This window comes from Aythya fuligula, chromosome 3 (genome assembly GCF_009819795.1).
Source record: "Aythya fuligula isolate bAytFul2 chromosome 3, bAytFul2.pri, whole genome shotgun sequence".
NCBI classification, from domain to species: Eukaryota; Metazoa; Chordata; class Aves; order Anseriformes; family Anatidae; genus Aythya; species Aythya fuligula.
Window position 1 is genome coordinate 37,130,478 of NC_045561.1, and position 19,091 is coordinate 37,149,568.

Consider the following 19,091-nt stretch of genomic DNA (forward strand, 5'->3'; position numbering starts at 1 on the left):
TTATCTCTTAAAGCCAATGATTCACACTTTGTCCACCACAATTTGTAACATTCCTTCTCTTTCTTAGCTCTATCATATCATAATAGAGTTGAAGAGAACTATACAGGAGATTTAGTATAGCTTAATATATGTCTACATCTTTTTATAACAAAAACCTCATCTCTCTGACAGTAACTTGAACCAATACACATACAAGAGTATTGCACATGGACATTATTATAATTATTCTTTCATAGACTAACATTTTAATAGTATGCCTGAACATGCAGCAGTTGATACCTCTATATTCAATGAATTCCACAGGCCTTGCAGCAAACACTATATACAAAATCTCACCTGTACAAAAGGCAAAAAAGCTTCTTTAGTGCCACTTTGCCAATCACAAGTATATATATTTTGTGCAGCTGGAAATCCATGTGCAACAATTAAAATGGATTCCAATGACCGCTCACTCAGTCCAGTAAAATATATAATAAAATGACCTCAGCGATACATGTACACAAAAAAAAAAAAAAAAAAAAAAAAAAAAAAACAACCCCCGAAAAAACAAACCAAACAAAAGAAACAAAACAAAACCAAAACCACAGGGTACTCCTGGAAATATAAGTACATAACACTGTTAGCATATCTACAGGAGGTAACTTCACATTAGTAATATTGTCCACATGAGTTACCATTTCAATTAATACACAAAAAAATTCAATTTACAACTTTCAATATTGTCAGTTTGTGAATGTTTGATCTTCAGTTTTTCAACACACTTCCACATAATGCACGTATAGCCTTATTTTGTGTCTTCTAAAAGCAGATTTCTTTTAGATTTTAAACATAGAAACAACAAACACAGTAGTAGTATGGTTTTGTAAAAGTGTGCAAAAGTAACACACTGCTGACAAAATAAATATAAATAAGAAATTATTCATCAACTTAGCTACAATGGAAAAGGCAAATTTATAATGTTTATAATTAATTTTTAATGTAAAATTAATTGTAAACATTTGCAAGCTTGCCATCACATTAATGGTTCATTTAAATGGATATTCAATTTAGTAACATGGATAGTATACCCAATTGCCTGAAAAACTGTAAAATGCCTATAAATAGCTGTGATAAAGTACTATAGGCTTTTTATTCCTTAGCCCTTTAATATCCATCTAAATAGTAACTATTTCTTGCTTTAAATAAATTTTCAGTTATCTTCATGACTCTTCTTATTCCTAAATGTTTTCCCTAAATTTTACGAGGAACTTCATCAAAAGCCTTAATTGATGTGCTGCTTCTTCTGGACAGCTTTATTTCATGTTTGTACCTCACTGCAATAAGACATTCGTAACTGAGGGCTACACCTCCAAGAAGGCAGACTTCTTTGCATTCTGAAGAGCAATATATTACTTATTTGTTCCACATTTGAGTACAGATCTCACCGTAACCACTGGTACAGAAGAAACAGTTTCAACTTCTTAGCTTAAATGCACATGACAATTACATGACATGGTCTGTTAAATCACTTTTAATTGCCGAGCTCCATTTTCTATGCAAAAGATGGGATTCTGTCCTCTGGGGAAATCTTAGGAATAAAAGAAAAGTTGAAAATGTACGGCAGTGTGTTACATCTACAATTTCTGATACAAAATTGTTTTGCATTGCTTTGTGAGAGAGAAATTAAGAGTGCTTTCATGTCAGAAGATTAAAGGAAAAAAAAACAATAAATATATACTTAAATCAGGGATATGGGCTCAGGGAAAGAGAAGTAGTTCTTGATCTACTGAGTCTCAGTAATCTGACGATCTCTTCAGAATCACTTCTTGCAGCATCATTCATCTGTCAGCCTAACGTTGTCTATGGCAGTAGCTCTTCTCCAAAATATGAGAACCCTTTAAATTCTTCTTGATTGATTTGTTTTATAATTGTCTCGTCCACTAGCGTTAATACTGGTTCTTCTCGTGTAAAGTCTTGATCAAAGTTATTTACATCCCTTTTGGTTTTCTAAGAAGAAAAATACAAATAATGTGAATGGTAAAATAGCATAATAAAATAACAGGTCCTGCTTCCCCCATCCCCAAAAGGTTGAATTTTCTGGAATGATTGAAATAAAAGAGGAGCTACTTCGCACATAGAATAACAGACATATGAGAAAAGCTACAGGAGCAAATACTATAAATGACTTCAGGAGAGGCCACAGAAGCAGTACTATAAATGAGTTCCCAGAGACTCGCTGGTCTCTGACAGGCGAAGGAACAGCAGTATGATGATAAAGCAGGAAGCTGAGATCAGGACTAACTTAAAAAAGGCTTTGGCATAGTAGGTGGTATGGCAGTTTCATCTTAGGTTTGAACATAACAATTTCTCATTTGAGAGGCACAGAGTGAATATGATTTCCCCACAATATACCCTACTGTTTCAACTCTAAGCTAACTGTTTCCTTGCATCTGTCTACACCTGCCTTTAAAATTAGATCACACCAGATCCCAGTCCAAAATCCTCGAACTCAACATTGGCAACTCAGATTTCTTAATGCAGCCCAATGTCATTCAGAGCAAAATGGCAAAGTGTGAAAGTCTGGCTCCAGAGAAATCCATCTTGGAGCTCTCCTTCATTTCAATGGCACCAGGATTTCCTCATTGAAGGCTATAGCACCTCAGTCTTTCAGTGAAGTTGGCCTAACAAGGTGCAATTGTACATGTTCTGGTTGTGATAAAATGTGTTAAGCAGAGACAGGATTGAGAAAGCCAGCTCATTTTCCTTAGGGCGCTCACGACAGTGACTATCCATAACCACTTAGGTGTAAAGAACAGCAGGGTACAGGGGAAAATATTCCTCAAGGCCATTCTCCTGACACCCGCACTGTTTGTGCTTTTCATGTTAGTAGTGTATTTCAGACACGTACAGGTTCAGGGAATTGGAACAAACATTTTCCTTTCTCCTTTTTTGTCTTTTTTCCCTGAAACTTAATGGAGGCATTCTGGCACTCTAAAAAAAAGTCTTTATATCCATCCTGCACATTTGGGGTAATGATGATACCAGAAATACAATAGCTATTTGGCTTGCAAAGTTAAATGATAAACTCATGAAGTGGTACATCATAAACAAGTACATTGATGAATTCTAAATGGATTACAGGCCTTCTTTCAACGCAGATAAATTTTCCTATGTAATATGTGTGTATATATATATCACTGTATTTTCTTCATCAGCTCCACTAAGGTATTAAAAATATAGCAACTATCACATATGTTGTTTTTAAGAACTTTACAGATACAGAAAAAAAAGGTCTATAGAAATGCAAGAGACTCTGTCATTTGTAAACCAAGTATTTTTTAAGTACAGGCAACCAAAAATATACATTCTCTATCTACAGAATTCCACTAAAAGGAAAGGAATATGGAGTTAACAAACTATATATAACCATAGATGTATATGGTTATATAACCACATGGTTATATATGGTTGCATTGTTTAGATTTGTAATTGCTTTGTACAGAAAGACTGCACATGAAGTGTATGTGACCCATACATTCTGAACTGCATAAAGAGTAAGGGACACAGCTCAGGGCTTTGGGTTTTTTTTTTTTTTTTTTTTTCTAGTCATTTTGGCAAATACTGTAAAATAAGAATGAAATTCCACAGGAATTTTGAAATATATTACATTTTAACTATGTCTACATTCTTCCTTTTCCCCATGTCCTACCATAGTATTTTCACACATACAATAAATTTGCTACAAGAATGGTCACTAAAGCAGAAATAAGTGAACATTTGTAGAAAGCAGAATTCAAAATCAGAACTATAGCTATGTTCAGGAGAAACTTACCTATACTGACACATGCTTATACCACTAGCTATCCAGGGCAAATAAGCTCTACACTAGCTGAGAACAAATGCATGACAAATAGTTTTCATTTTTCCATACTGAACATATTTGGAAAAGTGTTACTTGCTTTCTGAATCTAAAAGAATAAGATGGTAAACTTTTCAGACCCTGTAATAGTGACTTTTTTCCAAAAAAACATTGCTGAGCTTTGCAAAGGTGTTAGGTTAAAAGAGTGCAGATGAATACTTCTGAAAAAAACTAAATCCCATTGATTACAAATAACTGCACTTCCAATAGAACTGTGAATCCCAAACACTTCTGAAACAACAAAGAAAGGTATTCACTTAGATTTAAAAGCCTAGCATTTCTTCAAGTCTGCCTTCAAGAAAAAGATAAAAGTTTTAACTTTCTTAGACTTGGAAGAAATCCCCTGTCTTTTTGGAAGCATAGATATAAACCACCCAGTTTATTAACAGGACAAGTATGGAGCAATCTGAGATTGCAAGGATATGCTAGCAAGCCTCTAACAAACCAATTGATCAAGTGAGATTAAATAAACCACAGGGCACAAAAGCGAGTGGATTAAGCCATAAAAGTCAAAAGGTAGAGGTCATAACAAGTGCCTCTTTTCAACAGAAAGATTTATTTGAGAAATCCTCCTTAGCAACTTAGTCAGTTTCTTCCTGAAGCTATGGCTATTTTGCAAAGCAGCATCTCGTAAGACGGAACAGGTCTGGCCACATTTCTGCTACTATTGCTATTTTAATGTACTTGCACTGTGAATACTCTGTAGGTAAACAGCATGACCAAAATATAGTTGTAGCATGAAGGCTCAGCATGAAGGTATGAAGGGCTGTGGCTGTCTCCTAGCAGAGAAGCTGAGAAAAGAAAGATGATCTGCAAGGTAAGGAGAGTAATACAAGGAGAACAGACTGTGGTTATTATCCAACTTTGAATATTAAAAACAAAAAATCATGAAGTGGAAAAATCTGTAGACTGGCTGGCAAATGCATCACTAACAAAGCAGTAAGTAAATGGGTAGGGTTCTGTTTATTTAGCCTAAAGCTCCTGAGACTTTGGGGCACATTATTTTCATGTTTTCAAACAGTTTTCCAGATTTCTCAATTTCAGAAGACAGAAGAAACTGTGGTTACTAGGAAAAAAAGACACCCCTTTCCCTCCCCCTCCAGGCTGTCCACTCAAACACACAAAAACACTTGATTTGGCTTCAGATTCCTTTTTTTTTTGTCTCTACCCAAACACCTTGTGTTCAGCATATGTCATTGTTAAACGAGGGCAGGGGTGCTGCAACTGCCCAACTGCTTTCAACAGTGGGTGCCAAATCCCATGCTGCACTGAAACTGCCTAACTGCAGGTAGCATGTAGGCAATCACTCTATTTGACAAAGGACAGCAGCAGCACCATGGCACTTCTAACGACTACAAATGATATAACTCCAATTTTATACCCCATATGAAAGACGGCTTATCCACCAGCACTATGTCTCTGATGGTGAGAAGGAATAGTGACTCACTAACTCTTGTGCAGGAAACGTGCCAGCTAGTTGATCACTTATTATTATTTTTTTTTCCTCTAGCAGCATGAATGCTTCACAGGTCTCCCATCTGAGCACTGACCTAGTGCGTGACCTGCTTATCCTGGTAGATATGATGAGCCTGCTTCACATGGGTGATACTATCTGTTCAGATCAAACACTTCTGCCACAGGAATAGAACATCTTGAATTAATAAATATTAACATGGCCTCATCATATTAACATAATCTCATCAAAGATGACATTTTGAAATAAAAGTCATGTTTTATTTTATTCTCAGATTACAACTTCTGTTCAAAGAGCCAAAGGTACTGGAACTTTTAAGAGACTCTTTTCATAAAACACCATTTAGTCAGCTTTCACAGTTGGCCAGTACAGATTTGGACAAAGAATGTAATTTTATGAGCAAAAATGCCTTTTTTTTTTCTCCTTAAATCTCTTCATGTAATTATTAAAAGATTAAAAGGAACTTCATATGCTATTAATAAGCACACATCAAACAATGGTTTTCTGAACTTGGTTAGTGTTCTCTGCCATTTCAACCAAAAGTTAATTTTCTACCTGCAGCCACAGACTAGAGTTAAAAACAAACAAACAAACAAAAAAACCAACAGCAACAACTCCAAAACATACTTAAAAAGTCAAGGATTACTATCCTTGTCTGTTAATGACTACTAAAAGATACTATATGAATTGCAACAGAGAAGAAAGAAATCCAAGTTCATGTTCTCATCACCAAAAACACATTAAGAAGGTTGGAACTTGGCATTAATTTCATTATATTTCTGAAGCAAACGTGAATGAGAAGAGCCACTGGAATTGAAAAACTCCTTGCAAGAAGGCACTTGGCAGAAGGTGGTCCAAATCAGGGAACTTGGTAAAGCTTGGGCACCTCCTCAGTTGTGCTGTGAGGCCAAGAGGCTCGGTGGACTCTGATGCCTAACAAGGATTAAATTAATTCTACAGCTTGGAGACATGAAGAAGCACCTGTCCCTACTTCATTATTTCTTTTTGTTTCATTTTCAGAAAATCACTGAAACCCTTTCTGTTCTCTTCAAAGTTCAATGACTCACCTAAACTGGGCAGAAATTGTCTAGCAGGTTCAAAGGTTATTCAGACCAGATGAAAGAAAGATTGAGGTGGGGACTAGAAAATAACACTGCCACAAAACTCTTATTTTTGTAGGAGAATCAGACTAAAATATACTCAAACAGCATCATGTGAATTTATAACTGTAGAAATCCCCTTTAAAGCAATTATTATGTTTCTGTTCAGTTTACTAGAACGAGGAGCTAATCCAGAAGAGATAGCTATTACTGGCTGGGTGAGGCCAGGAATAGTCATTATAATAACAAACTAATGTGTTACTAGAAAAAAAAAAATGTTATATTTTTCAGTAAGTGGACCTTTTGACACAAAACATGTTATAAGGTCATGATTTTCAGTCTGAGGTACTGTCAGCACTGTACTGCAGATACAGATTGGACCATCTATATCAATGAATGAAAAATTTTAACTTTACTCCACTGCCATTTTCTATCAACGGCAGCACTTGACCTTTTGTCATATATTTTCAAGCTCACAGTGAAATTCTGGAGTTTGTCATTCTTTTGGGGAACTTCACCGAAGAGCCCTTCCAGTGCTGCACATGGTGGTATCAGCAGCACATCAAACACACCACAGGCACGTTAAATCTGGGCAGGAAGCTGCTGCAGCTTTCGGTGTGCAGCTGCAGGGACATGGGACAGCACTGCATGCATGAACAGGATATGCAGCAAGAGTTGCAGGGCTTAGATGATATCCTTTAATTTTACCCAGAATTTTGCTTCAATAAGAAATAAATGGTTCCCAGGTTTGACCCACTAACATCAAGAAGACATACTTAGATTGGGATGATCAGAGTTTGACAATTTTGTATTTACCTTGTTCCTGACAAGATTTTCAGATTATTTTGTTCAAGACAAATGGAAACTAAAGACATCAAATAAACTGGTTTGAAGCACAAGGTTATGTGGCTAACCTCACATATCACCATCCTCTCATTCACCTCTCTCTCTATTGTGATAAGAAAAACCGCAACAGAGGCGGAGATCACGTTGCACCAATGAGTGGATCTCTCTTCACAAAGGTGCAGTAGTATCTAATGAGTTGAGAACAACTGTAATGAGCACTCACTTTCACACATAACTCACTGTGTGCGTATAGAAATTCAGTAATGAATACTGTGAAAGAAAGGCTGAGAAGCGAAACACTTCAGGCTTGTCTTTCTATTTATCACATTGATACCTCTTCACAGTGTTTGCATGCACAGAGAGGCTGTATCAGTATTATAAGCATTTCCTAGAATATCTTATTCCAGAATACATGAAATATAAGTTATCAGAATACAAGTTCATATATTTTTCAGTATATTAATTGCTTTAATCACCTGAGGAAGAGTTACAATGGATCAAACATAAACTGCAGTACATCAGCTACAGGCTATGATGATAACAAGGGGTTTTGAATCCATGTAGTTTTTACAAGTATACCAACATTTATTACTTCCAAGTGAAGGGTGAAATTTTGCACTCCTGGATTATTTATTCTTTCATTAGATGTGAAGGACAACAAATTAAGAGAAAGAAATATATTTAAAAAGATATTCAATAAAGATTTTAATAGATAATGAAACTGTATTTTGAAAAGCATGGCAACCTATGCAGGCTGTAATCAAATCTGTTATGAAAGTATACAGAAATTTAATAAACACCAACCTAATTCACAGAACTATGAATTTTAAAAGGAATCTGTGTTAGTTTACTGGATCACAAACACCTTTGTACTGAAACTAGATGTATTTTTCCTAGGAATGTAAAATGGGTTATGTAAGAAGGAAGAATAACCTAAACAATCAGGGGATATAAACATTTAATGATTATGTGGCCAGACTTACTATTTTGCTTTTGCAAAGCCCTTCTCCTATTCTACACCCCCACAATACAACAGCAAAACAAACAGCAAAGCAAACAAAATCAAAGCTATGCAGGTTAGCTGACAATCAGCCTGTGCTCACAGTCTGGGCAATGAACTTCACCCAAAAGAAGGTGCTGTAAAACCATTGCTCCCTATGGCTATACTTGGGTTCTTACACAGATGAGCACACAGCACTAAATATATATGTAACCTGTTCTGCTCATAGCCTGATTGCTAAAGCACAAAACTTGCCTCTGTGCAAAACACCAATAGAGGCACAATTCACAGGAGCTGCACGGGAGGCCAGCACTACATTTTTCTGCCCATGGTTAGTCCTTTACCACCAAGATGCATCTTGTTCATTTTACCAGAGCTTGTTTCCGTAGGACTTAATCTTGACATAACTACCACACAGAAGATATGCTTTGGTAAAATATATGTCTTTTTTAGAGTGAAGAAAGTTGCAGGGGAGGACTGTTAACTTTTGGATTTCTATGCTATATTTTTTTCTTTATGGTAAGGTTTTTAAAGGGTTCAGCTACACAGGAAATTATTTTCTTTGTTGGATTGGGAAGGTATAGGAGAAGAGAAAGAAATGGAACTGTATTCAAATGCACTTCATCTGCACAATACAATTCCTATTGTAAATTTTACGATCCACTCTGCAGAGCAGGTTTTATATGGGTGCCTCTCTAATTCATATCTTATTGGCAAGCTTCCACTGGTATCCCTCAGCTGTTCTAAGGTCATGATCACTGAATGTCACCTTCCCTCTTACATCATGGCACATATCCAAGATAGTCCATTTTTAGTTGTGTGCTCCTGAAATTGTATTTTAACCATCGTTATTACAGTAGTCAGGCAGGTGCATCTGCCACATGCTAAAACACCTGCAGATCAAGCAACAAGATCTCCACTTAAGCATTTGGTAAATATCTAGACTGAGCGTTGCCCCTGTGCTGCATAATGTAAGCGTATGACTCCTGGAGCATGCTGTTGGGAGGATCAGGACAAGGTCTGTGTTGCAGACAAGTAACAAGATCCCTTGTAACAACACAACAGCGTAACGACAGGAAAGCAGCAGTTATTGAAGTGCTAGGACTTCTTACCATTTCAAAATGCCTTCCATCCTGCGTTTTATGATAAGCTGCTTCAGTCCTGCATCTGCATATGCCAATGCAATTACGTTTTGCACTACAATTCTGAGCTGTAAGCATGTACATCAACAAATTTTTGCTGCCCATTTCAGATGAACAGCCCACTAAGCTACCTTTGTTAACTTTATGCTTGCATTAGCTAACACAAAAGGTTCTGCACAAGAAATAAACCCAAAGCTAAAGCTCTTCATATACTCCATGTTCATCAGACTTCAGTTGTGAATGGGACGAGTCATGGACTGTCAGTCTTAGACAAGTTTACAATTTTTTTCTTATAAATTCCTCTCCGCAGTCTGATGAAGAGCCAGATTGCGCTGCTTCTTAAATTACCTCGTGTTTTACCATTAGCTTTCAAGGACAACAGAAACAGGCCTAACCCAGAAATATTGTTTACTATTATATTAATATAAAAACAAAATGCTTCTGTTTGAATGCTTAAGAATATACTGTAAGTAGCTAAGATAATACAATTTCACTTAATGCTTATTTTCTGAAAATAGCAATGAAGACTAGAAGACTAGAGCATCCAAAAAATGAAACAGAATCTGTCTTATTCTGGGGAAGACCAAAAGGAAAGCAGAAACACTCTGGCTGCTTTCACTCCATCCCAATGGGCAATACTTGAAAATGTATATTTAACAGATAGTTAAATTCACTTAATTATTCAGTATGAAAGGGTTTTAGTGTTATAAGACAAGGACTCAGCAAACCGAAACAAATACTGCTGGATCCCTAGTACAGAATCAAAAGAAGCATAATAAAAAGTTGTTTAACTTATAAATATTTGGGAACCTGCAGTAGCTTTCAAACTGCTGTTATTCTACTGTTATGGTAATCACAGCTAATAATGCCAGCTGCAGGCACTGATGTTGAAGAGAATAAGAAACAAAAAATAAGACGAACCAGATGAGCAAATTCTGGAAAAACAGAACCTTGTTAATCTGAGCAAATAATGCTGAAATCCCTTAAAAATACTAGCTCTCTTACTCTTGATGTCTTTAGCTTGTGATACAAGCTGGACATAAGCTCTTCAAAAGGTATATACGTACATCCTGAGAGTATTTAGGAGTTGTGCAAAGATTCAAACTATTCAAAGTGCTTTGGAAACCAAGGTCTTTAATTTGTTGAGAAAAGAGGCAGAAGTGGGCCAGACTTGTCTGCCCTGCCCTTCCCAGCTGCCCTACTAGGCCCACCGCTACAAGCTCCACTGCCAGCAGTTGTGGAACCATTGCTTGTGTTTGCCTACTGCCAGCTAAACTGGGATGATGAACTTCATCACCTGTCAACAGCCAATGCTTCTCTGTCAGTAGCAAAGTGGCTAACACTTGAACCAGTAGGAGGAAATTGGTACTTTTAGGAATCAGCTCGCATTAAATGTTCTAATACCCTGTTGCAGGGTCAGTGTGCAAAAAAAGTGTTGGACTCCAACAGTTATGGCTGTTTGTTATGAAAAGGCTAAGTGCTGGCAACTGACATCCATTCTCCTTTGTTTTTTCTAAAGAATTTTTGTTAGCAGTTCTGAAAAATATAAAATCTTCCCTATTTCTAACTGTTCTTTGTACACCAGTGTTAATCGCCAGTGTCACTCTCAGAAGAAAGCCCACTGTTTTCCTGTGCCTGAGACACCTGCAGGGAAGTGGGGAATACATAATGTGCAATGTTTAACAATGGTATGATCATCTGAGGTCTCAGGATCCCTCCCCGGTGTTTTGTCTAAGCGGTAACACTTCATGCAGAAGCATGCAGTATAGCCCCTTGCGTGCCCATCTGCTAAATGCTCATTGCCATGCACTGATGACCATATGGAAATATATTATGGAACTGAAGGGACACCTCAAGGTTATTAGGCCTAAAAATTGACCTACCTTGACATTTTCCCCATATTGAAGGCCTTACCTTAAAGAGGGACATTCACACTGAAGCAAACTTGAAAAGAGAGAACATTTATACAAAAAGAAATTTACTTGGCCTGTAATTTCCTGTGTTCCGTTTGGTGCTACTGAATGATACTGCATTTTACAGGGCTTCTTCCCCACAGTGTAAAGGCAAAGTCATAATTCTGCACTTATGACAATACAACCCACTGCCACCAAAAACAGAGGTGTGCCAAAAAAAACCCCACAAAAACAGTAACATGACTTCCCAAACAGCAGGTTAAAAATCCCTTGCTAAAAAATAAAAATATCTTTGCCTGTTAGCAGTCATGTATGAAAACAGATCGGAAAACATGGGAAGACTTATAAGAGTCATGTTTCAGGCTAACGTATTTGGAAGTTTTCTCCAGAAACGTGGTCCCTCTTTAAGGATTCCAGCCATATCTCATACTCAGCAGATAGCTGCTGCAGCACTTCATACACCTGTCTCATTGAGCACATTTTTGGGAGCCGTTCAGTGAGGCACCTACCTACTTAGGCAGGTGTGGCTTCTGCCTGTTTGCCTGTGCAAGTAGGCCAGCTGATTTGTATTTGCTATTTATTACCCAATTTTCAAGCACTGTGGGCATCTGGCTAGTCATAAGTCATCAACAAAGGGCTGTTTAAATTTTGCCAGTTTTTCACTCATTTGGGGGAGAGGGAAAATTACCAGTGCTCACTGACTCCAGTTGTACCACAATCATTGGCTGACCCTAGAATTTGGTTTAGGGGGATGATTTTCAAACCTTTGCTGCAGCGCAGAATTGAAAGAGGACACATTGCTGGCATCCTTAAGTCAAGACTTAACAAGGGAGTTTAGATTCATGAGGAAACTGCATACAGACAATGTGGCTCAGATAGTGATAACTAAGGGGGGAGGGATTTCAATAACAGATTATGGTTATCTTAGGGTTACAGGAGATAAGAGACATGCAGATTACTGTAGGAAATTTGAGACTGAAGATCAAGATGCAATCTGCTAACACTGAGGTCTAGTATAGCATAGAACACTCTTCCAAGGGAAGTGCCACACATTCAGTCAATTTAAATCCTGGCTGATCAGGAGCATTTGGATTTTAACACTTCTCAGTCATATTTCTTCACTGTCACTTTACTTTGCATTAAGCATGCTGAGATACTATTACCAGAGAGTGGAAACTGAGGCATGAAAGGGTTAGGTGATGAATCCTGGGCCATGCCATGAGTTTCTAGAAAAGCTGTTAGCAGAACTTATATATCTTGTACTTCTCAGATCTCTGGTTTTAGTTGCTAAACCAATCTTCTACCCCTAAGAAGTCAGAACTGAAGAAATTATGTACAAATATTCAGAAAACATTCTCAGGGACATAATGACAGGAATGGAAGGGTCTGCAAAATGAAGAGAGTCAGATTAGATGAACTAAATGAGCCCATTTGGCAGCAGCTGACTTCATACTGCAAGATAAAATTCTGCAATAGACCATGTGAAATCTTGGCCATTTTCTCTTTAATGCTCTTGAAGAAAGTAAGATTTTAAAATGTAAAACCAAGAAGTTGTGAATACACAGAGAAAATTAAAATAACGTGTTGTTTTGTGAAAGCTGTGTGTTCCCAGTGAATCATCGTAATGTAATTATTTTGTTAACTTTATCTTCATACAGCCACACTAAGAATGGATTGCCACAGGCACTGATAAAACCATTAGAGATGAAACTTTGGCTTAATTGCTAAAAAGAAATACATATGGCAAACATCTGTTTTACCAGTCTTTGTATTCCCTTCTGGTTCAAAGTTCTTCAGCTTTTTCATCTCAAGGATGGCTTAGTCAAAGTCTAAAATTTTCCCAACTCTGACATTTACAACAGGATAGACAAAAAGGACAAGTCTTATTGCTTGCATGCATGTATTTCAAGGGTTGGCAGAGAAAACAGCTTGTAAGGACAGGAGTGGGCAGGTGCTGAGACTGTCATTGCAGCCCAGTGTCTAACAGCTTCCCACAGACTCACGGTTCCTCACAGCACACTGAGCCATTGTGACCAACAGTGTAAAAAATGTGAGAGTGATTTTGTTGTGCTGGTTTCATTCTAAACAAACAAACAAACAATAAAACAAAAACACAATAAGAAATTGAGGCTCACATGAAGCCAAATGAGTGACAAATTTGCGACAGTGGTATTCCTGTATCTGTGGCATGTGAGACTGGGATATTAGTATCAGCCTGTAGGCACCTGTGCAAACTCCTTTGTGAGCTTCTCTGGCTGATGTTAGTAGCATGTCAACAAGCTGGAAGTCCAGCACAATAAAACAGAATTAATTGCAGGGGATCTAAAATTATATGGAGAGGACTAAGGAAAAAACAAAATATGTCAAAATACACTTTTGCTCCACTGTTTCAAATACAAGCTTTTGCACTGAGTAACAACATGGGACAATACACATTTTATAAACACATTCAAGGTGAAGCAGTAATCCATTCCACTCATTGTTTTTAACGTATGATTTATTATTTGCTTTGGGATAGCCTGAATCATCCCATCATGTTGCTACACAAGAGCTACCACTCTTACCAAAATATCAGTGACTCTGGTAAGAAATTAATCAAAGACACCCTTGTTTTCATTAGTAATATCGCAAATGTGCTTTGAAAAGGGAGATAAACCAATCTAACCAAGCCAGGAGCAGAGCCATGGAAACAAAGAGGGACAGAGAGCAGAGAATCACTGAATACTATTAAGGCCTTTGTGGTTCTTGGGCAACAAATTATGTTGGAAACCATAGCCTGGTGTTATCGCTAGTGATTTGGGAAATTTTGTTCTCTGAATTAAAATAATTCCAGGGAAATTTATGTCCCCAAAATATTTCAACATAGGAATAAAGTGCCATAAAGAGAGTTCTATCTCATAAAAATTACTTCGGAGAATAGATATCTTTTTGTATTAAAACTATACTTATTTCTTCCGTATGTAACTACAAATCCATGTCTGCATTAAAAGCAGCAGGTAAGAATATTATTATTAAGAACATTTCCAGACAGACTGTAGAAAATTAAGAATTAGGTTTTACAAACAGTGGAAATCATCTGCAAGAGATACCATCAAAGTCACTGGAGCTCAGATGTAATAAATATCCTCTTCATATCTGTTCAGTTTTCTGTTTGATTTCTAACATACATGCCCCAGAGCTGTTACTTTTTCTATAGTAGCTTAACCTTTATAATAGCTCCACATGGGAGAAATCCTCAATATAAGAAACTATAATATATAAATATAAACAAACTAATTTTACCATTGTAAAATCTCATAGTTCTGGATTTACAAAAGGAACAAGTGGTACATAATAGGCATCATAGTACATTGCATTTTCACCTCTTCATGTTCTCTTTTCCAAGTTAGCATGGTGAAGCAAGGATCCTTCACAGCCAATTTTGGGCCCACCAAATCTTTTTCCATTGTCTCTACTACCTAGGACAACCTGGTGTTTCACTTCTGTCACTGCTTAGCAATCTAACCCTAAGCCATTTCTTTGAGTGCCCTGTCCTGGGCTCTCTTGCAAGCCTTCAGAAAACACAATCAGATTTTCAAGGACCTTTTGGACTTCAGTAATTTTAATTCCAAGGCTGAAGACAGGAAAGAAATTGCAGCTTCCAGAACATCATTAGAATCACCGTATTATTCCCAAACTAGAAGGGTAACAATAGTATATTTCTGTTATAGTGAGGAATGTATTTGTATACATCGGTGACATGAATCTGATTTAAAAATAACCCTCAAAAGTCTAACTAGGAAATAGCCATGCAGTATTTCTTCCAAATCCCATTGAAAAATTGAAAGTTCAGGCTGACAAAGCTGAAGACACATACCTGAACTATGGAGAAGCACAGGTTTACAGTAACATGTAATATAGCTCCTCAGAACACCTATTGTAGCAGAGCAAGGATAAAAAGTAGAAGAGAAAGACTATTGTGCTAACCATGGCACCCATGCATTTTTGGAATCAGTAGAGTAGCGAGGCAGAACTGAAGCAATGTTTGTTTCCACACTGGCATCTCCATGACCTCCCTTGGCAGATTATTCCATTGCCTGATGGGACCTCAGTGTTTCATCATTTTCCCTAATGGCTTTAATTGTTTACTTTCAGGGTTTTACATTGTCCAGAGACCATTTGAATAGGCCTTATGTTTTCATTTTTTTAAAGTGTATATGACACAGTAATTATAAATTTTCCCCCCTTAGTCATCCTAACTGATGGTCAGAAAATAGATGAATACCTGTGTAAACATATGCATTCTTGCATGAGTAAATTTTTGTATGTGCATGCAAATCCTAGTTTGAATGCACAAATGACTGTATATGCATTGTGTGCTTTCTTTCCTACATGTATATACACTCATGCAAGAAATGTCTATTTTCTGACTCATCTGACCTCTCTTCTCATAGCTATTTCCACAGACCTGGGCTCTCCTGAATATATGATTAAATATATTTTTGTATCCTCATTTAACATTATAAATCACTTTTAGATAATCAACAGCCCTTTATCAATATTGAAAGATGTTAAAACTCCCAAAACATTCCAAACACGGCAATACGGCAATACTTGTTTATTCCACAGTTAATCCACAGCTACGGAAATGTTGCAATTGTTAATCCAAATCAATGAATCTCATTGCTACTCCAAACTGAATTTAGAGAGGAACCATTTATGTACCATTTATTTTAAAGTAGAATTTATTTAATTAGCTTTAAAGTTCTATTTTTTTATTTATTTTTTTTGGGGGTGGTGGTGGTGGTGGTGTATTATTTTTTCAAAGTGTGTGCAATATCTTCTAGATTGCCAAATATCCAAAATCATCTTTTCAGCATTTACAGAGACATTCAACTTCACTTCTGTAGAATCCCTTACAATTTCTGAAGTTGCATAATTAATATTTGTGTGACCTTTCTGTCCAGACTAGACATATATCACACCTTATTTTCCTTCTATTAATCATGAAATGTTAAGAGGACAAGCAAAAACTTTGGTATGATCTTCCTCAAAGATTTCTATACAACAAAAAAATGCAAACTGTTGCAAAATTTATAGAGCTGTTACAAAACCAGCTGATGAATCATAAACATAGTATAACGATATAAAGTATAACCTTTTGAAGTGTAGGAAAGTTATTAGTAAAATTGATAGGACCAGGCCACCAGGGTTATAGATTTCATTGAGACAGAGGACTGTGAACATGAAAATAATAGGGATGCCTGTAACGCAGACTACATGCTATCTGAATTTACCTCCACAAAAATGGGTTAAGTAAAAAGCAAGCATACAGAACTACTAGACCGCAGAAATCAAATCTGGTAGAATATAGAAAGTTGACATAATACAATATGGAAATAGATAGTATAAAAATCCAACATTATAGAAGCAGCCTGAAGAAAAATGAAAAAAGCTGTAAATAAAGAGGTATAAAATCATCACAAAAATTATTAAAGAGCAAACAGCTGTTACTAAAATTTTACAATGGACTACTCTGAAATAATCTGATATCACTACTAAAACTGAAATACCCAACTAATTTATCATTAAAAAAAAAAAAAAAGGAGAAAATGAACATAATAGCAGGTATGAATAAAATAGGAATGGCTTTACAATATAACAGTAGTGAAATTACCAGAAAGAGATAAAAGCTGCACTGAGAAAGTAGAAGACAAAGAATAAAAATGTCTGACATACTAAATCCCTCCTGACTTTTAAGAATCACCACAAGAATACCTATGAAAATAATAAGGGCCTTATAAAAATACCTCTTGTTAAAGTGAATGTACATCTCTGATCATCAAAGGAAAACAGGCAATGAAGATGCGAAGAATCTGAGACTTACTAGATGTAGTTTCATTAAGTGAAAACTAATTTGAAGTTGTACATTCTGGTTGATACCTGTATTACCAAAACACTGATAAATACTGAGCAAAGCAACAAAAAATATTATGAGATGAAAGGCCAAATTCTAACGAAAACAGGAAAAGAGCTAAACACATGCAACTCAGCTAAACAATGAATAAGGTTGTTTGGAGCTCTCTGAGGAACTTGAACGAACAGCAGTAGTTGGAGTATTAAACAAGCTTCAAATAGATACTAGCGGGGTTAATGTTGGGTTTACGCTTCCTGCAGCATTGCAGAGATTTGTAAATCAGCTCAGGCACAAGGTGCAATCCAGCCACACCTCCAGAGCAGAGCTGGGCAGCAGGGTAGGCCGGCCGGCATGCCCAGCTGGCTGAACCCTTTCCAGGAGAGGAGCTGGCTCAGGCTGCCCTGGGCCTGTAGCTCCTGCAGTACAAGGTTTCTGTTCTCCAAGAAATATATTAAGCAAAATATTCCCATGATAACACTGTATCTTACTGCTCAAAATTACTCCTAGAAAGATATTTGTTAGGGCTAACTTTCACATCCAGTTTTCTGTTCTTTTGGGTTCTTCCTTCATAGCTACAGAGGGAGAGACATTTCTCCAAGAGTAGACTGAGAGGAATTAATTCAGGCTCCCGTTCCAGATGTTCCCTGCACAGGCAACCCCACTGCCTACACATGGAACTTAGGGAAATGTATCTTGCCAAACTTAAAGTAAATTCATTAAATCTAGCAGCCTAATTCTGCAATGACAGAGGGGGCTTTTTTGTCTATAACTTTAAGTTAGTATTCAGTGTTGAGAACAAAGTTTTGTTTGGCTTTTAAATAAATAAATAAATAAATAAAATATTACCTTTGCTATCTAAAGAAAGAAAGAAACAAGTATCATAACCATATTTACAGGCAAATCAAACATTATTATTAGGAATGTGCGAAGTCAAGGGATGCAAAGCAATCTCAAAGGATTTGTAATAAAATTATTCTCTGGCACTGTTAAAGTACAAAATTTACTGCACATTCTCTCATCTGAAGAGCTGACATTTGGTGAACTCTAAGTGCACCATTTTTGAGTATTTTCATCCAGATGAAGAAAAGATTAAGAAAAGTATTTTTGTAGCATCTACATGTGGGACCACTATTTGTGTATTTCTGTCAGTTTAAAATACAAATACTTGATTATTACTTAGCAAAATGTAAATAAATCAACTTCTCTGATCATGATGTATATTTATTTCCCCCAGGAGACTGTTTTTTCAAGCTTCTTCAGTTAAAAATACTATTAATCAGTAATCTTTTCCTTTGCCTCTCACTACAAACTCGATGGACCACCAGCAATGAAGGATTTGCACAGAAAGTATATACCCAATCAAAATCTTTTCTGATCAAGGTGCCTTTGGGAGCACAAGAAAATAAATAATACAGGGCCTTGAACTTTCTCATGATTTATGCGATTGAATATGAACATCTTCCTGTGCACTGAATCTATTCTTGACACTTACCTTCACAGAATAATTGACAAGGCAAACTTTTCCACTTGGTTTTTATGCTATTTAAACCCCCAAATGTTGCATCAACGTATTTCAAGCCTCAGAAAAGCAAGAACTAGAATTGTCAAACCAAGTTTTCGCTAAATGTTATGGAAACTGCTACTTACAATCCGAGGTTTGAAGGGTGGCTTGATTTTCCTTTGTTCTAGAAGAACCCAGTCAATTTCCTTGAAAAACGGATGCTGCTTAATCGCGTCTTCCCCGTTTTGTGATGCCACACAGCCAAGTCGCTTATTTGGATTTTTTGTCATGAACTACAGGGTGGGGGAGGGAGAGGAGGAA

At 36.7% G+C, this 19,091-nt stretch overlaps 1 protein-coding gene across 3 annotated transcripts in view; it reads right to left on the reverse strand.

Annotated features, from left to right (window-relative positions):
* Positions 1-539: 539 nt before the first annotated feature.
* PRKCE (protein kinase C epsilon) overlaps positions 540-19,091 on the reverse strand; it is a 294,866-nt gene continuing 276,314 nt past the window's right edge. For all 3 annotated transcript variants that reach the window (XM_032183852.1, XM_032183854.1, XM_032183853.1), the window contains 2 exons: positions 18,917-19,063; positions 540-1,986 (listed from right to left, as the gene is read on the reverse strand). In XM_032183852.1, coding sequence (XP_032039743.1) covers positions 1,840-1,986; positions 18,917-19,063 — 294 coding nt within the window. In that variant the 3' untranslated portion in view covers positions 540-1,839. The remainder of the gene's footprint in view (positions 1,987-18,916; positions 19,064-19,091) is intronic.